Source organism: Vanellus vanellus, assembly GCF_965231255.1.
Source record: "Vanellus vanellus genome assembly, chromosome: 4".
NCBI classification, from domain to species: domain Eukaryota; kingdom Metazoa; phylum Chordata; class Aves; order Charadriiformes; family Charadriidae; genus Vanellus; species Vanellus vanellus.
In genome coordinates this window covers 70,318,412-70,336,881 of record NC_138909.1, presented here as the reverse complement: position 1 = coordinate 70,336,881, position 18,470 = coordinate 70,318,412, and the positions used below count along the sequence as shown (strand labels likewise).

The 18,470-nt window shown below is 45.9% G+C and overlaps 1 protein-coding gene across 1 annotated transcript; it reads right to left on the bottom strand.

The window, feature by feature from the left end:
* Positions 1 to 3,393: 3,393 nt before the first annotated feature.
* SHISA3 (shisa family member 3) lies at positions 3,394 to 5,092 on the bottom strand (the record flags this gene model as incomplete). Its single annotated transcript, XM_082482623.1, has 2 exons — positions 3,394 to 3,845; positions 4,804 to 5,092. The coding sequence occupies 2 exons, from the start codon at positions 5,090 to 5,092 to the stop codon at positions 3,394 to 3,396; spliced, it is 741 nt and encodes a 246-aa protein (XP_082338749.1).
* Between the last annotated feature and the right edge of the window lie 13,378 nt (positions 5,093 to 18,470).

Below are 18,470 nucleotides of genomic sequence, written 5' to 3'. Positions count from 1 at the left end.
AATGCGTGTGAATGACAACAAGCGATTTACTGTGATTTTTGTTTCATTTTGACTTATTTTAGAGTCATGTCACTCTACTAAAATGAAGATGAGCTAATTCCAGTATTACACAAGAAATAGTCAAACCTACTGCAGTGAAACAAACGCTGTGTGAATGTTCCTTCTGATAGCAAGCAATTTCGTTTGGTTCAAGCGTACATCTCACCCTTCAAACCGCTTCGTTAGTCATTAAAATGGTGTATCAGAATGCCGTTGGTGTCCTGTCTGCAAGTTTTATAAAAATGGCTGTTTTCTGTAAATCATGGAAGCATCTAGCGCCAATAGGTCCTGCTGACGAGGGAGGAAATTCAGGCTTCTCACCTGCACCCTGAATCCATCTGGGTTGGAAACTACGGCCACGGGCAACAAGCACCTGGGTCCATGGGCTTGTCTTCTGGCCACCTCCTTTCAGCTATACAATAACGTATAGATTCTTCTTAACTTACAGATTTTTCTTTGTCTACCTGTTTGCAGATGGTGGAAAACCCGCCTGCGGGCTTTGTTGCCCTCCGGCCAGCCATCGGCGAAGCGCTTGGCCCTCTACAAACTTCCGGACTCCTCGAAGCCCGATTCAATGAAATTATTCCTGCGTGTCAAGTTCTTCCAAGTTATTTTATGGGGTCGAATCCATTAGGCAGCACCAGGGGAGGGAAGGCGGTAGCTCGGAGGGGCTCTTCCCCGCCAGGCTGTGTGTCACGCCACGCGGGAAGCTGTGCGGCCTTTACTGAGCCTGAATAATCGTTAAAACCTGCGAGCCTGTAACACAAGGGCGGCAAAAATCCATCCCTGCGTTAAAACGTTAATAAATGTGGCTGTAGAGCCTGCTGGGACCATGGCGGTGAAGCGGCCTGGCCCGGTCAGCGTACACCACCGAAGGCTCACAGGCAGTAACAGCCGAGTCCAACTCACGGCTTCGGGGTGCGCAGCCCATCCTTCAGAAAAAAACACCGGATTTCAGCTCCCCCCCACCCGTGTGGGTGGCTCATATGACTAATCACTCTTTAAAGGAACGTAGCATTGCACCTTCTTATCTAGAATTGATTGAGTTTCTGCTTCCAGAGGGATCTGTGTTGCCTTGGTTTACTAGATTAAAAAAAAAAACAAAACAACAAAACAAACAGATTTCTACTAATTGAGGACTTCTCTTTGTAAAAAACACAGTTTAATTGGTTTACTATCTTTTTCTGCTGTATGCAGGAACGATGAGCGCATCTCGCAGGATGCTGCCGAACACCAGAGCTGAGAGCTGTTGCAGTATTAAATGATTTTTTCCGAAAAGTTTCCTGATGAACATTCCCGCATTTCTTACCCATTCCAAACGCACAGTGAAACACAGTCCCACAGAAGAGCATCAAAGGTGGGCGAAAATTTACCCGCCCCCTTCCTTGACGATCGTTGCTTAAACATTGCAAACCAAAACACTGACCTTTCAAGTCATTTCCCAAGTACTCCAAATTTACTTTTTAGATTTTTATAAAACATACACTACTGTGTATCATCATTTTAGTTTGTAATTAACAATTACAACATTCAAGCCAAAACCTGTTACTTAAAACATCATTGTATACAACTGAAGTGGTCCTTCTGCGTAGAAACCGCATTTCCAGCAGTAATATCTACTGGATTGTAATGTTAATTATGCAATAAAAACCACATTAAAAGGGTTATTTCAAAGCACTTTTTTCATAAATGCCAAGATACTGATTGTTAGGTATTTGCTAAGAAAAAAAATGTATTCAACTCGAGGCAGAACCAGTGAGGGTTTCTAAAATCCCGAGAAGTACCCTCTAATGCGGAATAGAAGGGCTGTAATTTTAATACGCACCCATATGCCGGTGCTCGTAAAAGAGGGCAGCTACAACGTGCTTCAACACATCCTATAGACGGGGAGTTTGGGGCTGACAAAATAGGACACTTCAGCCTCTGACATTGTAGATTCTGACACACAGAATGACTTTGTTCACAAAAATAAGCCTGCAGAGAAGCCCTGTAACGACTGCATTTCTTCTTGTCTGTTTTCCATTTGCTTGCTGCCTGCGTTTGGGTTAGATGTGGGCTTTTTTTTTTCTTCTTCCCTTTGGTTTGTTGGTTTACTTGGATGAAGGAATGTAGGAGGGCAAACAAAATTTATTCCTGAGGCAGGATGTTTAAAATGCCCAACGAATCAGCGTAGTTTTTACCACAGTTGGATATGAAAGACATTCATGATCTATTAGTTCGCCATATATTCAGAATTTTATCTTATGTTAAATCTGCACAACAGGTGCACAAAGGTGTAAATCGTTTACAAAAGCAAAATTAACTATTTTTAACAGGAAAAAATACAGTATAGTTACACCATCAAAATGAAAACTTGCTCACCCAACACTGTCTGTACAGAGACATACAGATGACACAGTATTTCAACCACACAGTTTATTGATAAGTTGGTTTTTTTTTGGTGTGACTACTAAATAATTAGTGCTGTCAATGCTGTAAATACATTTTAAATTACAAGCTTGTCTTTACATTTTATACATGGCTAATTTTACAAATAGAACTTTATGATCAGTTTATCCAACTTACACACGTTGCTGAGCAAAAAGCCAACAATAAATACTTCCTTCTGAAATACGCTTTAATATAATGCCATTTTTAGAACTGGATACGGAGAAGGTATTAGCGACACTGCTGAATACATTCTGCTTTTCTCATAGGTAATTATTGGGCTGCTTGGGATTGGCACATTTTCAACCAGCATAATTAGTACTAGTTTTACCTATCGTAGTTAAAGTTTACTAATACAAATATGCAGTGTAAGTTCAGGTGTATTATGCGTATTTTAAAAACCCCACGCGTTTTGATATCTATAGTAAAATACTGCCTCTTATTTTCGTTGCTCGTGGAAGTGGGAAGCAGTCAGCTGTTTTCAGGATCCACAGACTTTTCTCCTTAGTTTAGTTCCTCTCTTACTTCTCAGGCGTATTGCTGCTTTATAGAACTAGTCTGAGAGTGGAACGCAGCCACTCTTTGTTAACTAAGTTAATAGCGTTTAGGGTTAAAATGGCATTTATAATGCCGTGAAATGAGTAACTTTACCCCAAAACGGGTTTTCTACTTGTCTCTGAACACATTCTGCGCAAATTACACTGAACGATCAGAGCAGGCGCTTTTTAGAGCAACTGAAGTTTGGCACATTTCACGATTCGTTTGTAAGCGTGACCCAAGTTTGGGAAATGAGACCTTGCATTTTTCAAGGGCAACTCACCCGCGGGAACGGTTCTGACTTCTGCAACCCCAGAGCGTGTCAGCGCGACACCCAGCAGCAGCAGTCCCCGCGCTTCCGAAGGCGCCGGTGTTTCTTGACAACTCCTTTCAGCTCTGACTAAAATCAGAGCAGCTTTTCCCAGCCAGGGCAGGCTCTGGCTGGAGGGGGTACCCAAAGTACGGCGGCGACACCAGAAATCCCGACGGCTGGGTCAGGTGGACCGCATGGGCTGCCTGGAAGCAGCCAGATGTGTACGGTGGAGGTGGCGATGCCACAAGGCAGCCGGGCTCCGCTCGGGGAAAGGAGAAGCGGCGAACCGAGCCGCCGGTCGAACTGGAACTTGTCGCAGTACTGGACTGCCTCGACGGCGTCCTGAAGCTTGTCGAGGCCAGGATCATGGGCAGAGTCTCGGTCTGATAGCTCCGCAGAGAAAACCGTATTGGCTGCGATGGCTGTTTGGGTCTTAAACACGTGCAACAATAAACCGCGACCAGAGAGCCCACGATAATGAAGGCAATAAATATCGATCCCACAATGAGGAATGGAACGTAGATGGGTTCTGGGGGAAGAAAGAATAAGAAAAGCCGCGCACGTTAGCCAACTGAAGTAACAGGTCTGCTGCGCAGAAGCAAACGCCACGGAGTTTATCAAGCCCCACAACGTTTCAGCCCCGCGAACGCACTGAGCTGCTTCGAAGGCACAGCTTCTGACCATTACCCTCAGAACAAAACTGAAGTTTAAACCCTGCACGTATAAGCCAAAATTTATCCCCGTTGACAGTTTTAATAGTTACCCATGGTAAAACCCATCTACAGCGTGTCCCGTTTGCTGGCTCTGGTTAAGTTTCTCTCAAGAATTGCCCTCCATTCCCCCTCCCGCACCCCCTCAAAACCGTCGGGGTTGTCCCGACGTAACAGCTCGAATCTGCCGGCGAAGCTCAAAACGCTGCGGATGCTGTTTAAGCCAATTCCAGTCCTAAAGTGGAAAATAAGCGCCGAACGCGTGAGTTGGGACAGCCGCCCCCGTGTGTGCGGCCGCACTTCTTTCAGATGTGAAAAACCCGACGGCCCCTCGCACGGTGGGGCTGTGTCGCGCAGGAGGAGCACCGGAGCCGGTCACCACCTCCGGGGGGAAAAAAAAAAAGGACAGTTGAACCGGCACAGGTCCCGTCCGCCGATGGAAACTGAACGTACCGAACGCGCCTTCCAGGTAGGACGGACCCATCCGCCGGGCACCCCCCGCGCGGCGCCGTTAACGCCACCGGGCGCATCCCCGCTCAGCCCCCCGCCGCCCCGCACCCCGGGCGCTCCCCCCCCCGCCTCCGGCTGCGCACCTGGAGCCCTCCCCGCCTCCTGCCCACCCAGCCGGGCCGGGGAGCCCCGCAAGCCGCCGCGGGGGCGGCCGCCGGGCTCCGGCCGAGGGGATGCTCCGCTGGATGGGGGTCGGATGGGGGAGGGGGGGGCGGCTCCCGCCCGCACCGGGACCCGCGGCGGGGGAGGGGGTGGGCGGACACTCACGGGCGGTGACTCCCGGGTCCGGGGGCTCCCGGTCGTTGGTGCAGCCGCCCTGCTCCAGGCGGGCCTCGGCGGCGGCGCAGCAGTAGCGCAGGGCGCAGGAGCCGCAGCAGATGGTGGCGGCCGCCGTGTCGAAGCCCTCGGGGCACTGGAAGCCCTCGTGGTAGCCGCCCTGCCCGTCCACCCAGCCGTGGCAGTACTCGCCACCGCCGGGCTGGCCCCCGCCGCCGCCGCCCAGTAGCCCCAACAGGAGCCAGCGCAGCAGCAGCGCCCGCCGCCGCCGCCCCGCCATCGCCCCCGCCGCTCCGCTGCCCGCCCGCCCCGTCGGGGCAGGCAGGGGGCGGCCCCGGCAGCGGTGCGGGGCCTCCTGCGCCGCGTCCGGGGGTGAGGGGGGGGGGGGAGCGGAGGGGGGGGGGGGGGGCAGAGGGGGTGGGGGGCAGCTCCCCCCGCAGGCGCGCCCCCGCCGGGCCGCCCCCGCTCACCTGCCGCCCCCGGGCCCTGCGCTCCGCTGCCGTCGGCGCTGCAGCTCTCTCCTCCCGCCTCTCCCGCCGCCGTTCCGCTCCGTCCCCGGGAGGCCCGACGGAGCGGGTCAGCCTGTGCTTTGATGGGGGAACGGGGAGGGGGGGACGACGGGGACACGACACACGACACTTCTGCCTCTCGGGGGCTCGGCAGCCCCTCCGTCAAATGGGCTGAGCGGAGATGCGGGCATCTCCCATCCCCGCACACCGAAACGTGCCCGGCGCCTTCCCAGCGCCTTCCCGCTCGCCCGCCGTCCCGAAGCAGAAGGGTTCCTGCCGTTGGCGGTGTGTTAACGCAGCCCGGCGCTTCCAAGAGTTAAAAAAAAAAAAAAAAAAAACAAAAAAAAAACCCAAAAAAAAACCAAAACCAAACCTAAAATCCAAGCACAGCATATGATTTATTACAAGGGCTCTTTGCTTTTTAACCTGTTTCCTTTCCTCAATACTTTTTATGCGCAAAGACATAGCAGTATATCCCCAGAAGATTTATAGCCTCTTTTAGTCAAACACCAGCCCCGTCACCTTTATTTTCCAAAGGGAGAGGGCGAGTGTGGGGCTGAGGAGGAGGGACACATCTGTTCATATGAGCGCCTGATCCCTTTTCTGCTGGAAGAATAATAGCAAGTCACCAAGCATCAGGAAAACCACAAAAGGAACTGCTTATTCATTTATTCTTGAGAAAAAAAAATATATTTTAAATGAACTGAGCAGATTTGGACTTCTGGTTCAAGCAAAGAAACATTTTTTTAAATGATGTGTCCCCTGTGTGCTATCTAGGAGGCACTCCTGCCTTAACAGTAAAAGTGCTTACGAAACTTATATTAAAGTTGGGCTGAACTAAAGAATTCATTTTTACTGCATCCGAAACTTCCTGCCATCATTTACTGCGGGGGTATGAATATGTATATCAGAGTCTGACCACTTGTCAAACATTTTGAATGCCCGTGTCACTAATTTCCAAAGTTGGCAGGTTCAGTGAAACAAAAGGAACAAAGTGTGCTGTGTACCAGCAATAAAACTGTGCGCCGAGAACCATCTATCAAGACCTTAGACTTCTGGCCAACCCCTAAATACAGTCCACAAGCACAATATTTGTGTTTGTTTTTCTTTTAACTAATCTATTCTCTCTTTTTTTTTTTTTCCCTCTGACCCATTTTTTTTCTGTTTTGATTTCTTTAAATATAACCGGTACTACCAGATAGGAAAAGCAAATCAAAAAATTGTATAAAAGCAAAATATTTTTCATGGCTATTCAACAGGTGTAGGTATAGAAAGAACAAAATGGGATCTTAGAGAAAAGAAAATAGATTTCAAACGTGAAGATGTGATACTCTGTCGTCTTCTGCGTTTTCATTTTGAAATGATGATGTGAATTAAACTTGTACCAGCTGTCCTGACTCCGAGTTCCTAGTTTTTATAGGCCAATGTTAAATATTAATATAGTTTTGCATTTACTTCACTGTGGTTTTAGAGCAAACATAACCTCCATGGAATGTTTTAAAATGTATGGCTTTTAAAGGCCTAATCCAGCTTCCAGGAAGGTCAAAAGGAATCTCTTTGTTGACCAGGATGAGGCTTGGAGCAGGAGCTCGGTAAGGGCTGAGTGCTACGTTCAGCCGTCCTCAGGTGCAGAGGACAGAGAGACAACAGATGCCTCCTGTTAGATTTGCAGGAAAGCCACATTTGGTAGGAATTGCCGAGTAAATGTGTTCATCAGGGTGTTGGTTTTGCTAATTAAATCACCAGCTTCCAAAAAAAAAAAAAAAGGTCTGAAAAAATTCCTTCTGAGATACATATATATATATTTGATATTAAGCTACTGCAGGAACTGCAGAGATATTCTTCTGGGGGCTGGGGGAAAGCGGGGGGGGTCCCAATCCGCAGGCATCGGCGAGATTTTTGACCTGCGCTTATTTCTCCCATGTTGCATCTCTGGTGCTTGGATCATTAATAAAAAGTTTGCCTTTGTGTCCCCCTTTAGACAGAGGCTACTCTCTGCTCCCCTCCTGTGCAATCCGATGGCAGCTGTACAGGGCCTCCAACAAACAGGCACAATAGCCCTTCTCTTATTTGAATCCCAAATTGCCCCATCCTGCAAGAAAAATCCTGTAAGGGCTCAAGTATTTGCTTGAAAGTGCATATGTGGGTGGTTTATTTTTGTGTGGATAAATGGCATTTCAGTCGCTCGAGTAGATTTATCTCGCTGGTGCCAAATAAAAATCAGAGGCAGATTTCGGTACTGCTCTTGCACACACAGCGAACCTTGAAAGTTTGAAGATACATGAGCAGTTTTCCTGTGAACTGCTGAGGTCTTAACTGACTTTTTGGGGCTTATTTTTTGCTTTCTCTGAAATATCGATGCAGTTTACAGAACGTGATGTGACTCTAGTGGAGATGAACTGAGTTATTCTGACCCGGCGAGACAAAACCTTTGCTCTGCTCCGCTTCTGTAAAGGTTGCATCTGTGCAACCACATCCTTAAAGAATTTGAGATGCTAGCAGGTTCGTTTGCCTCTATTTATGTCATTTACTTTAAGCTAAGCCCACAAATAAATAAGAATACAGGAAAAAGTCATGCAGACTGTTGGTGAGCATCCTTCATCTGCGGTTTGAGGACATCAGATGGCTCTGAGTACCTCACGTCTAGACGGCTTTTTGTTGGGTGAGGTTCCTGCAGAGTACCCATGCTGACTTTGCTTGTTATTTATTCTTAGCTGAAGCCTTCCAGCTTCCAGGTGATGTGTCATCGCTAATTTTGGATGAAAAACCCTGTTTTTAAAAGCTCGTATAGCTATTGCTCTGATTGCTGTTGTTTATAAAGCTTAGTATTAAAACTAATGAAGGTGAGATTAGTCATATAATGGGCAGAGAAGATAATTTCACTGTAGTTTAAGGTATTACTATTTACCAAGCTTTTCTTACTGTCCCCACAGCAAACCTATGGGGAGAGCACATTATTGTACTCCTCATCTGCTTCAGTGCAAGATCAAACAATTTTTCTTAAACGACTTCCGAAATCGTTGCATCCATGCATGCGGTAATTACCTCCCTTCTGCCAAATGGATTGATTGTAAAAACAGATACTAAAATCTCCTTAAGCAGATTCATAGTTCTACTAATAATTTTACTACACTTGGTTTTCTGGGTTTGGGCTTTTTTTTTTTCCCCCCCCGTTTTCACTACGATACTTTTGCGGTTCCTTTAGAGTATAAAAAAAAGTCAGTGACCTGTGAAGCTCTAGAATGAGGGCCAATCGTATTGCCATTTCAGGCGGCACTACCGATGTTAGTAAAGCCCTGGGACTTTGGCTTGGCTACTAGAGTCCGAGCAGAGACTGGATCTTCCAAACACTCCTAAATAACATCACAGTTCTGTCTTGACAGCGGTACTGACAGACAGGCTCAGCTCATGTCTTGCTTGATGTAACCATCAGGATTGGTCATTTCACCCTGGCTCTTCATTAAATATTGTCTTGAATTTAATTGAGTTACCAGCTTCTAAAAACAGCCTGGTGCGAGCAGATTTCCCTTTAAAAATAAAAATAAAAATAAATTACCATCTAAATTGCAAACCCTTTAGCTACACGATTTGCTCCATTAAGCACATGAGGAGTGTGTTGAATAAACCCCTGTACGCTGCTCTCTAAAACTATATCCTTATTCTTGGCTGGTTGTTGAGAAAGCCCTTCCTGCAACCGCCTTGCTGGGAGAGCCACCTGCCAGGCCACAAGCATCCCTGTCACCTGCCAGGCCACACACATCCCTGTCACCTGCCAGGCCACACACGTTTCCCAGCCTGGGATGGTTGGCGGGATCTCCAGGATGTGCCTCAGCCTCTCACCACGTCTCCGCTCCTCCTCTGGCTGCAGAGCCCCATCCCGTTGCCTACGCCAGCAAATTAAGGTGGACCTGTGAAACCCACAAAGCATGTTTTGGTTGGTTGAATCCAGGGGAAATGTGCTTCTTTTCTTCTTCTTTCTTGCTTCTTTTTCAGCATCCTTTCATACCTGGGAGGGAGGGATCACTCTGGACCGTTTTGGGTTGGGAGCTGCGGGCTCTGACAGTCACCTTCTTATGGTTTAGTTCTGAATAAATATTTCTAATACGATTTATGATTTATTTCTGAATAAATATTTCTGGGATTTGACAGGCGCTGCGTTGTTTTTCACCCCAGTCAGGAATGTCACCGTCTTTTCTGACGTCTCTCAGGAATACTTGAGGGGTGAGGTTACGTGGGCCAGCTCTTAAAAGCAGCACCACTCATGCTTGCCCACAACTAGCCCACTGACAAAGCCGGTTACAGCTTTTGGAGAAAAATGTAAAAGTCAGGCTGTCTCAGTCAAAGTAAGTGAGATTGGCCATGCTATAAATTCCTCAGGCCTCACTCAAGAAGTAGGACGTTGGGTTCCTGGTATCTTGGTACGTATATACGCATATTGCAGTAATGTTCCCTTATCTGAAATCTGTAGCACTGCTAGGTGGAGGAGTTGGGTTTGGGCTTCAGATACCATTATTCTCCTTCTAAGGCATCCAGAGCAGAAGACATTTTCAAGCCAGCAACGCAACCATCCCTGTTCAAGGGACATATTATCCCAGCCACTTCCCATCTATCCTTTAGGAGATGACTCTTGTCTTACCCTTGAGCTCTATAGAGACCATGTCGTGAAAGGTGAAGAGATTTCCTTACATACATTAACTTAACGTGCACTGAATGTCTCTCTTCTGTACAACCTCAGTGGTGCTCTCTGCTCTCCATCTCAGCGTCCAGGAGCACATAGAGCTGTTCGGAGCAGAAGAGCAAGGACAGATGTCTAGAAGAGATAGGAACTGGTAATCTTACGGGATGTGCAGTTACCCTTCCTTCACTCCAGCTGCAGCTAAAAATAGCCTGTCTTATGGCTACCGAGCAAGGTTTTCTGAGGAAGCGTTTAATTTGCCTTTAAACCAGAAGTTCCTGTGCTGTTGAATTCAGAAATAAATTCTCCAAGCAACATTTCTCAATTCTGGAAAAAAAACAAAAACAAAAACAACACAGTAAGTAATTACACCACCGACTCTCCCCAACAGCAATAGCCAATAAAATCCTAAGGAAAAAGACAGAAATAAAGTGTAAAAATGACAGGTATTATTATTATTATTATTATTATTATTATTATTATTATTATTATTATTATTATTATTATTTCTAACAGCTATTTTCAAAGCACTGAAGATGAGGAAATGTTTTGACAACCAAAAAAAAAGATTGAAAAATGGTCACATTTTGACCACTGCTTCACCTGAAAAATGTTAATCATCAGCTATAATTTGGCACATAGCTCCTTCTCTGCAACTTGCAGACAAAGAATGAGTTATTGCTGGTAAATAACCATATTCTCTAACAGTCTGTGTAACTGTCACCATTTTTAAGCAGTAGCAGCTTACCAGCCGGAGAAGGAAAGCTCAATACGCTGTTGCCATGCAATTCCCAAATCCCCCGGACAGAAGACTTAGTGGTATAGTCATATTAATGAATAGTGCTACAGAAAGGTCAGGGGAGCGAGATAGCATCAGTCAGACCTGCTTTGCTCTGTAGAGGAGTGTGCACTTCTTTATCCTTGCAACGGAATTAATGATGACCGAAAAAAAAAAAAAGTGAAAGGATGTGAGAGAACACGAAAGAAAATGAGCTTAGCAGGGAATGAAGACGACTGTTGTTTTTCACTCTCACTGAGAAAAAGAACATTTGAACACTCAAAAAGAAAAAGTGAACACATACTAATGCAATTGTTTTGGCAAAATAAAGACTGCTAAATATGACTGTTAAGTAACTAATACTTAATTAACAGAGTGCCTAATAAACATGTGCCTGACTTTAAAGGTAGACGGTTTCCTTTTTTTATTATTATGAAACACGAGTATAACAGACAAGTAATGTATAAAGAAATCTCCAGATGGACTGGTCATAGAGTGCTTTAAGCCTTAGGTAAGATGCATCCTTTACCAGAACTATGGGAGAAATAGTTCTGTAGGTTATATTAATATCTAGCACTAGTCAGTTGTTTTTAAGACATCAAAGTTCTACTCAAATACCTCATTAGCAATGGATCCTCTGCACCTAAACCGATAATTCCGTTGTAGCACTAAGCCTGGTAAACTAAACTCTTCCCTGACACTTCAGTCAGCAACCAATTAGATAATTTTATTAAATGTTTTAATAGTACAAACAGAAATTTTAAAAATGCTTATATTACTGCTGTTACCAGTTTATTCTGAGCATTAAATAGCTGCTATCCAATGCTAAAAACCGGGAACAAATCCTGCATCTTCTAGTGTGGGAGCATTCCCGCAGTTCCTCTGGCTCAGGTCCTCCCCACCCGCTTCCTCAGGCTGCATTTCACCCAGCTGGGAACCACCCCTTCTGCTTTGCATTTATATCATTGCACCTTCCTAAAGAATAGTTACGTTTTGTTCATTCGTCGTATTTGTCCTGGTTTTGGTACGGCCTCGTAACACTTAACGCTGTGTACAGCAGATTTCCCAAAGTACATAAAACATTACAGGTCTGAAAAAATCAGCATTTGATGAATGAAATTAAATCTATGTTTATGATAATCCAATCAGTGAATGAAAGATTAGCTTAAGGACTGAGGCCCATAATCTTCGTTCTGGCCGCAGGTGGGTAGGATTTAAGGAAGAGCATTACCGCAGCTCTTCCCCAGTCTGGGAGAAGTGAGGGACTGGTTCAGGCTGGAGCTGTTTTGTCTAGCAGCAGAGTTGCTGCGAGTTGTGCTCAGCCGCTGGTTGCTCCCGATATGCTGCATTTCTGCATCCCAAACCAGCTGGGTCCTGCCATTCACCTAATCCAAACTCATCTCTCCGGCCATCGATAGCTGCTTCAGGGGAGGTGAGAAGCCTCACCACCTCCACCTGCCCCGTGCCACGAGCAAAGCTGTGTTAGGCAGGTGCTCTATGGCTGATCAGGGTGCAGGCAGAGGAAATATTTGGGGTTTCTGGTCTGAAGTGCACAGTCCCGAAATTTACCCAAACAGGATTTATGTAGAGGAAAGAGGTCTTGTCTAGTGATCCCCATAGGTAACAGTTTTAAACTTTGGATCAGTAATAATTAGGGACAGGCTTTAACTCAAGTCCTAGAGCAGGCACACTAATACTCTTTCAAAAATATTTTGCGGGTAATTTTTTGACAGCAGCTGAACATTCAGCAGATGTCTTCATCGAACTGTCCTTTTTCCAAAATAATACAGTGAACTGAAAGCCCTGTGAAGTGTCTAAACTGAAGTCTGCATGTGCCTCTCTAAGCTGTACTACACTGTATTTACAGGCACTGCATTTCATTTGCCTTCGTGTTGCCCACCCACCTGGTTTGTTAAGGTCTGGTCACAGCTCTTCCAAAGGTGGCTGCTCTGTTTGGCTGTCGCATGAGATCTGTCATCCTCAAACAAGTCGGTAAGTTATAAACTGGCTCTCACCATCATCAAAAAAACTGATTCATAGAATCATAGAATCATAGAACGGTTTAGATTGGAAATTACTTTGAAAATCATTGAGTTCCAACCCCCCTGCCATAGGCAGGGACACCTCCCACTAGACCAGATTGCCCAAGGCCACGTCCAGCCTGGCCTTCAACACCTCCAGGGATGGGGCCTCAACAACCTCCCTGGGCAACCTGTGCCAGTGCCTTACCACCCTCAGAGTGAAAAACTTCTTCCTAACGTTCAATCTGAACCTGCCCTCCTCCAGTTTAAAGCCATTCCTCCTCGTCCTATCGCTACATGCCCTAGTAAAAAGTCCTTCCCCAGCTCTCCTGTAGGCCCCCTTTAGGCACTGGAAGGCCGCAATAAGATCTCCCTGGAGCCTTCTCTTCTCCAGGCTGAACAGCCCCAACTCTTTCAGCGTCTCCTCATAGGAGGGGTGCTCTAGCCCTTGGATCATCCTCGTGGCTCTCCTCTGGACACGCTCCAGCAGGTCCATGTCCTTCTTATGTTGGGGACTCCAGAGCTGGATGCAGTACTCCAGGTGGGGTCTCACGAGAGTGGAGTAGAGAGGCAGAATCACCTCCCTTGACCTGCTGGCCACACTTCTGCTGCAGCCCAGGATACGGTTGGCCTTCAATAGTGCCAGGCATGGTTGGAGATTGTGTCCCACTGCAATTCTCCCTGGAGCAACCTCTTCTGTTATTTGGTGCATCTCCCTTGCTTCAGGCAGAGAGATGACGTGACATGCTCCAGTGTTTGTCCCCCCCAGCACCTTCCTTCATGTGAACAGCGGCCTTTCCCCAGCTGGAGGGTGCCTGGGAGGTGGACTGCCTCGCTGTGTCCTCTGGCACAATGTCTGGGAGGAACTCTTCTCTCGCTGCTGATTAGCGAGTGGTGACTTTCAAACATTGCATCTGCTCTTCAACCAGTTGCACCTCCATCTTTGTGTGCAAGTGCAATAACCGCACGTTCAGCAGTAACTCAGTGTCGCTCAAACAATCTGCTGGCATTCAGCACCTCAGCTCGAGAGCGAATGGGTGGGTTTGCAGTGGTTAATCATCCAAGGGAAGAGTTTCACTGGAGAACTTTTAGCAGGCAGCCACTACTGTGATTTATAGCCCTCTCGCCTGATATCCCTTCCACTTGTGGCTCTGCTGGAGTGGACAGCAACAGCACAGCAGCGTTGGATCTAGGAGCTTGTTAGGGGCTGCTGAGTCAGCTCTGGGAGCTCACTGCTGCTCAAGCCAGCCAGCCCCATGCATACTCTGTCCTTTTCCATCTTGGTCTCCACACCAAATTTCCTGCTTGGGAGATAAAACCCTTGGGAGAAGGAAAAAAAACTGTATCTCTTCCTATACGCTTAATTGCTAGTCATCAGATGACTGTCTTGAAGCCCAGCTTTAAGGAGCAAAAGTCACCTCAAACCCTCTTGGCTGGCATCAGCTATACTTCAGTGACACCAACAGACTGCAGGGTCTGACCCCCAACCCCAGGTGAAACCTGGCCTGCAGCTGTCCATTAATCTCTCCACAGTTAGTGGACCTCCTGCAAACCAGCTTCAGCCCCCAAAGCTCTCATGGCAGTGCTCATAAGTGCAGGACTGAGAGGACTCATGGGGGGATAGCAGTCCCCTGTCTTGTACTACCGCCTTCCCTTCAAGAAACCAAATAAAACCCAAGCCCATCTCACCCTTTGCAGTTTGGAGTGTTGCTACCATGTAGGTACAATGCAGTTAGGAAATCTGGTTGATACTCAAGGCAAAAAATGAGTAGGAAGATGTCTTTGACCGCAGAACATGTCCAGGCTATGTTCCACGGTGAAGGAAACCTAAAAAGGACTAAATCTTTAAAGGACTACGTGTAGATTCACAAAATGTTTTGGTGAACACATTAGTTATTTTGGAGGGTAGTAATGTTGACTTAAAATATTTAGCTTTTGAATTTGATGTAAAGTATTCGCATAGACTGAAAGCAGTCATGTGTTTGGGGAATTAATACCTTTACTTCTAAGTTTTACTTATTATTCTTATATACAACAGCCCGAGGAAATTTTCTTTTGCTTAGTCTCTTTGCTTAGATTTCTTCTGGGATCTGACCTATAAAAACAACTGGATTTGTGATACACTGAAGTTTACGGCAAACACTTAACAAATACTCCTATTTCAGATATGAAATTAATAATGTTTAAATATAGTCTCGGATGTTCTCATTTTTGCTGTTTACAGAGTGAAGTAGTTTTCTAGCAAATGTCAAGGAACCAGCTAATGGGTAAATATGCCAAGGAAAGTATCTGCACACCACCATCTACGGTGCGGGCCGGGAGTGTCGCAGGAGCCGTTTATCGCTGGGAGACGTGAGAAGGGGTATTCATAACCAAAAAATGCCACAGATTCTCCTCTTCTGGCAGCAGTTTCTGTTGATGCAGAGCATGCCTTGCAGAAGGGCCGTTATAATACAGAATGCGCGTGACTGATCTTCAAGGTCCTTTCCAACCTAAACCATTCTATGATTATATGATTCTATGACTGTTGTGTGAGGAGTGAGAATTAGCACAGAGTTTGGAGAGCAATTACTTCTCTGAACGATGTCATTTAGAGTAGCAAGGACATGTTTGAGAAGGGCCACGTGGAACCATGCAGGAGGACAGGAGGAGCGCACACCCCATTTCTTGCAGGAGAGCCCCCGCCGCGGGGCCACCAGGCTGCAGGCGTCACCGCAGCCCCGTTTGTGCAGCGTGTTGCGAGAGCACCATGGTGGGTCCTGGCTGCTGGTGGAAGTGGCTATTTCATACACCAGTGGTCTCTCCCTCCCAACTCCTGCCCTGTCTCTGGCTCTCTCCAGCTGTCTCTCACCTCACCTCACCTCACCTAACCCTCACCCTCACCTCACCTCACCTCACCTCACCTCACCTCACCTCACCTCACCTCACCTCACCTCACCTCACCTCATCCTCACCTTCACCTCACCTTCCTGCCAGCAGCCGCTTCTGCCCACCACTTGTATTTTCCAAGAGCTGTGTTGGGACAGTCTACTTTGAGTGCAGGAGGGCAGTCTTGGGCTATCCCCAAGTCCAAATCATCCATGCAACGAGGCTGTGAGCGTCCGCTCAGGCACAGCCACCAGCTCCATAGGGATGTGTCATGTGGTCCTGGGGAAGAAAAGCGGGAGGGTGCCCAGCACACCACGCACATAGCTTGTATACGTGGCATATGGGCAACTTTTTGCTCTCTCTCCAGGGCTACCTCTTGCAAATTAAGAAGCTCAAGAGAAAATCCATCATTGCAGTCCTCCTTCAGCTCCCCACTTATGTCTTCTAACCTATGCCCAACTTTCCTCTTCAAGAAGCTTTTGAAGAACACTAGATGGTTAAAAGAGACTGGGAACCGTTGCATAGGGGGAAAGTGGCACAGAGGGAGAACTAGTGATATGTGCAGCTTCTGCTTTTACCACCCACTTCTGTGTGCCTTGCAGCCCACCAGCAGCCCATGGGTTGTCCCTTGAAAATCCCCAGTGCTCAGAAGAGCATACTCTGCTCACAACCTGGCTGCTGAGATCTTGGCTACTGGATGGCTATGAACTGAGAGCATCCCACTGTGTTTATTACTTTATTACTGAGGCTGTTTTTTCATATCCTGTAGTGATAAACTGTTGGGTTTTAGACTAAGAGGGAGGTGGAGCAAGGGCTGGTGCTAATATGTGCTGGGACACAGCCTCGCACAGCTGGGTTCGACAGCTGGGTTTGGTAGTTAGCTGGCATCTCAATATGAATCTTTGACAACATCAATAATAGTTAGTAGCCTCAGCCCTAAATTACTGTTTGTCCAATTATAAAAACCACTGCCTGAGTCCCCATTAGCCTTTCCATCAGAAGAGAAGTTAATATTTATCATACAGACTGCCCGTAGTCCCCTGTATTATCCATGTTTGGCTTCCTCCAATGAGCTTATCTCATCTCAAGTTGATGGTGAATTATTATTAACTTACATTGGACACCTTACTTTAGACTTTTGGCTCACTGTCCTACAAATTTCTTCAGTGCCAGATTGTTGACTTCAGTCTTAATTAATGATCACTTGTTATCAGCTTAGTTCAAATGTTTGGTTTCTAGCTTTTGGTTCTGTAGTCTAAACATTTCCAAAGTCCAGATAGACGGCCTTAACTTAAAATGTTATGATTTTGATATTGACTTGAGGCCTTCCTGGCTGAGTGTGAAGATTTTATTCTTCCATCACTTTGATTAATAGACCTATTACAAATCCAATTCTTTAGAGTATCAAGGAGTGAAACAGCTAAACACTATGCAGATTAACCTAGTTAAGAGTTAATCTTACATTTCTGTAAGAAGTTTATTTGCTCAGAAACTGCTTCACTCTTTAGTACAATTTTCAAATTATGAATTATTGTACTTCTCTGCAGCCACTTATTTGTCTTTTTCTTAGCCTAAACTTCTGTGCTGCAGCTCACATGCTGTATGGTTAATCATTATTACTTATTACATAAGCACTTAAGAGTTCAATTTAAGTATGAAGAAAGTATTCTGCAAAACTGTCTTGTAGCAAATTGCAAAGTCTTTACCCCTAAGAGTTCAGATAGGATATAAGCTGACATCTTTACATGAAGCACTGGTAGTTCTCCCATAGTTACCCAGTCATCAGGCATTCTCAGCTGCAGATGCTAGACCATTCACAGATTTCACGATGGCTTGTTCCCACACCCTCCATCAAATGTCCCTTACGTATTACAAAAAAAAAAAAAGCTTTGGAAAATCACAGTCTTTAGCACAGTAAAAATAGAAACGCTCAGATTCATTTTTACTAATGCAGCTCATTTTGTCATATTGGCTTTAATCAAAGATACACTTGGGTTTTGCAGACTCGCTCTAATACCCACTTACTAACTAACTGAGCAGATTTTATCATTCATTTCCTAAAACAGAATTTGGGTAACTTCTGGTTAACAGAAGCTGTGTTTGAAATTGCAGACACTTTTCATATTCTCAAGTTCGTTGTACCAGCCAGGGCCTTTAATTTAGTTGGAGACGTTGGATTGAGACTGAGACACTAAAACAATTATCAGTCTTGAAAAATCATTAAAAAAACCCACTTTGTATTTCTTGGTTTTGGTCATCTGAGATTCTTAAAACACTCATGAAAATTATTAGTCTACGTTCTGGGATGGATATATGTGTATTCTGTCTTCAATTTACCAGCAGTTGTAAAATGGAATTAACATCCTGTCTCAGTGCATACTTCAGGTTTATGCAAAGAATACTGTAGAGTATTCCCATCGCTTTGGGATGAAAGATTAGACACCTTCAGTTTTCTTCTGCAGATTTCTTCAGCTCTCTCTCTAAAGAAATAGCATAAGAGAGAAACTAGTTATGAGCTGGCCCAAAAAAGCACTGCACTTAAAACCATTGCAAGCGCAGAGGAGTGAACACGTCTGCTCAGCTCCTTGGACAGCCACTGGTGAGTTAATGGCACACGAGCAGCAGTGAACTGGTGACACGGGAATCTTTATGCCCAGAGTAGCAGCTTCCTTACAGTGCTAATGCCAAGACTTCTTTATTCCGGTGGCCTCTCGGGATCACTCTGATTCCCAAGGCAACTTAATCGTACAGAGAATTTATTTGTTTTGTTCCACTCTCATCTCTAATAAGTTGATACAAACCTTTGA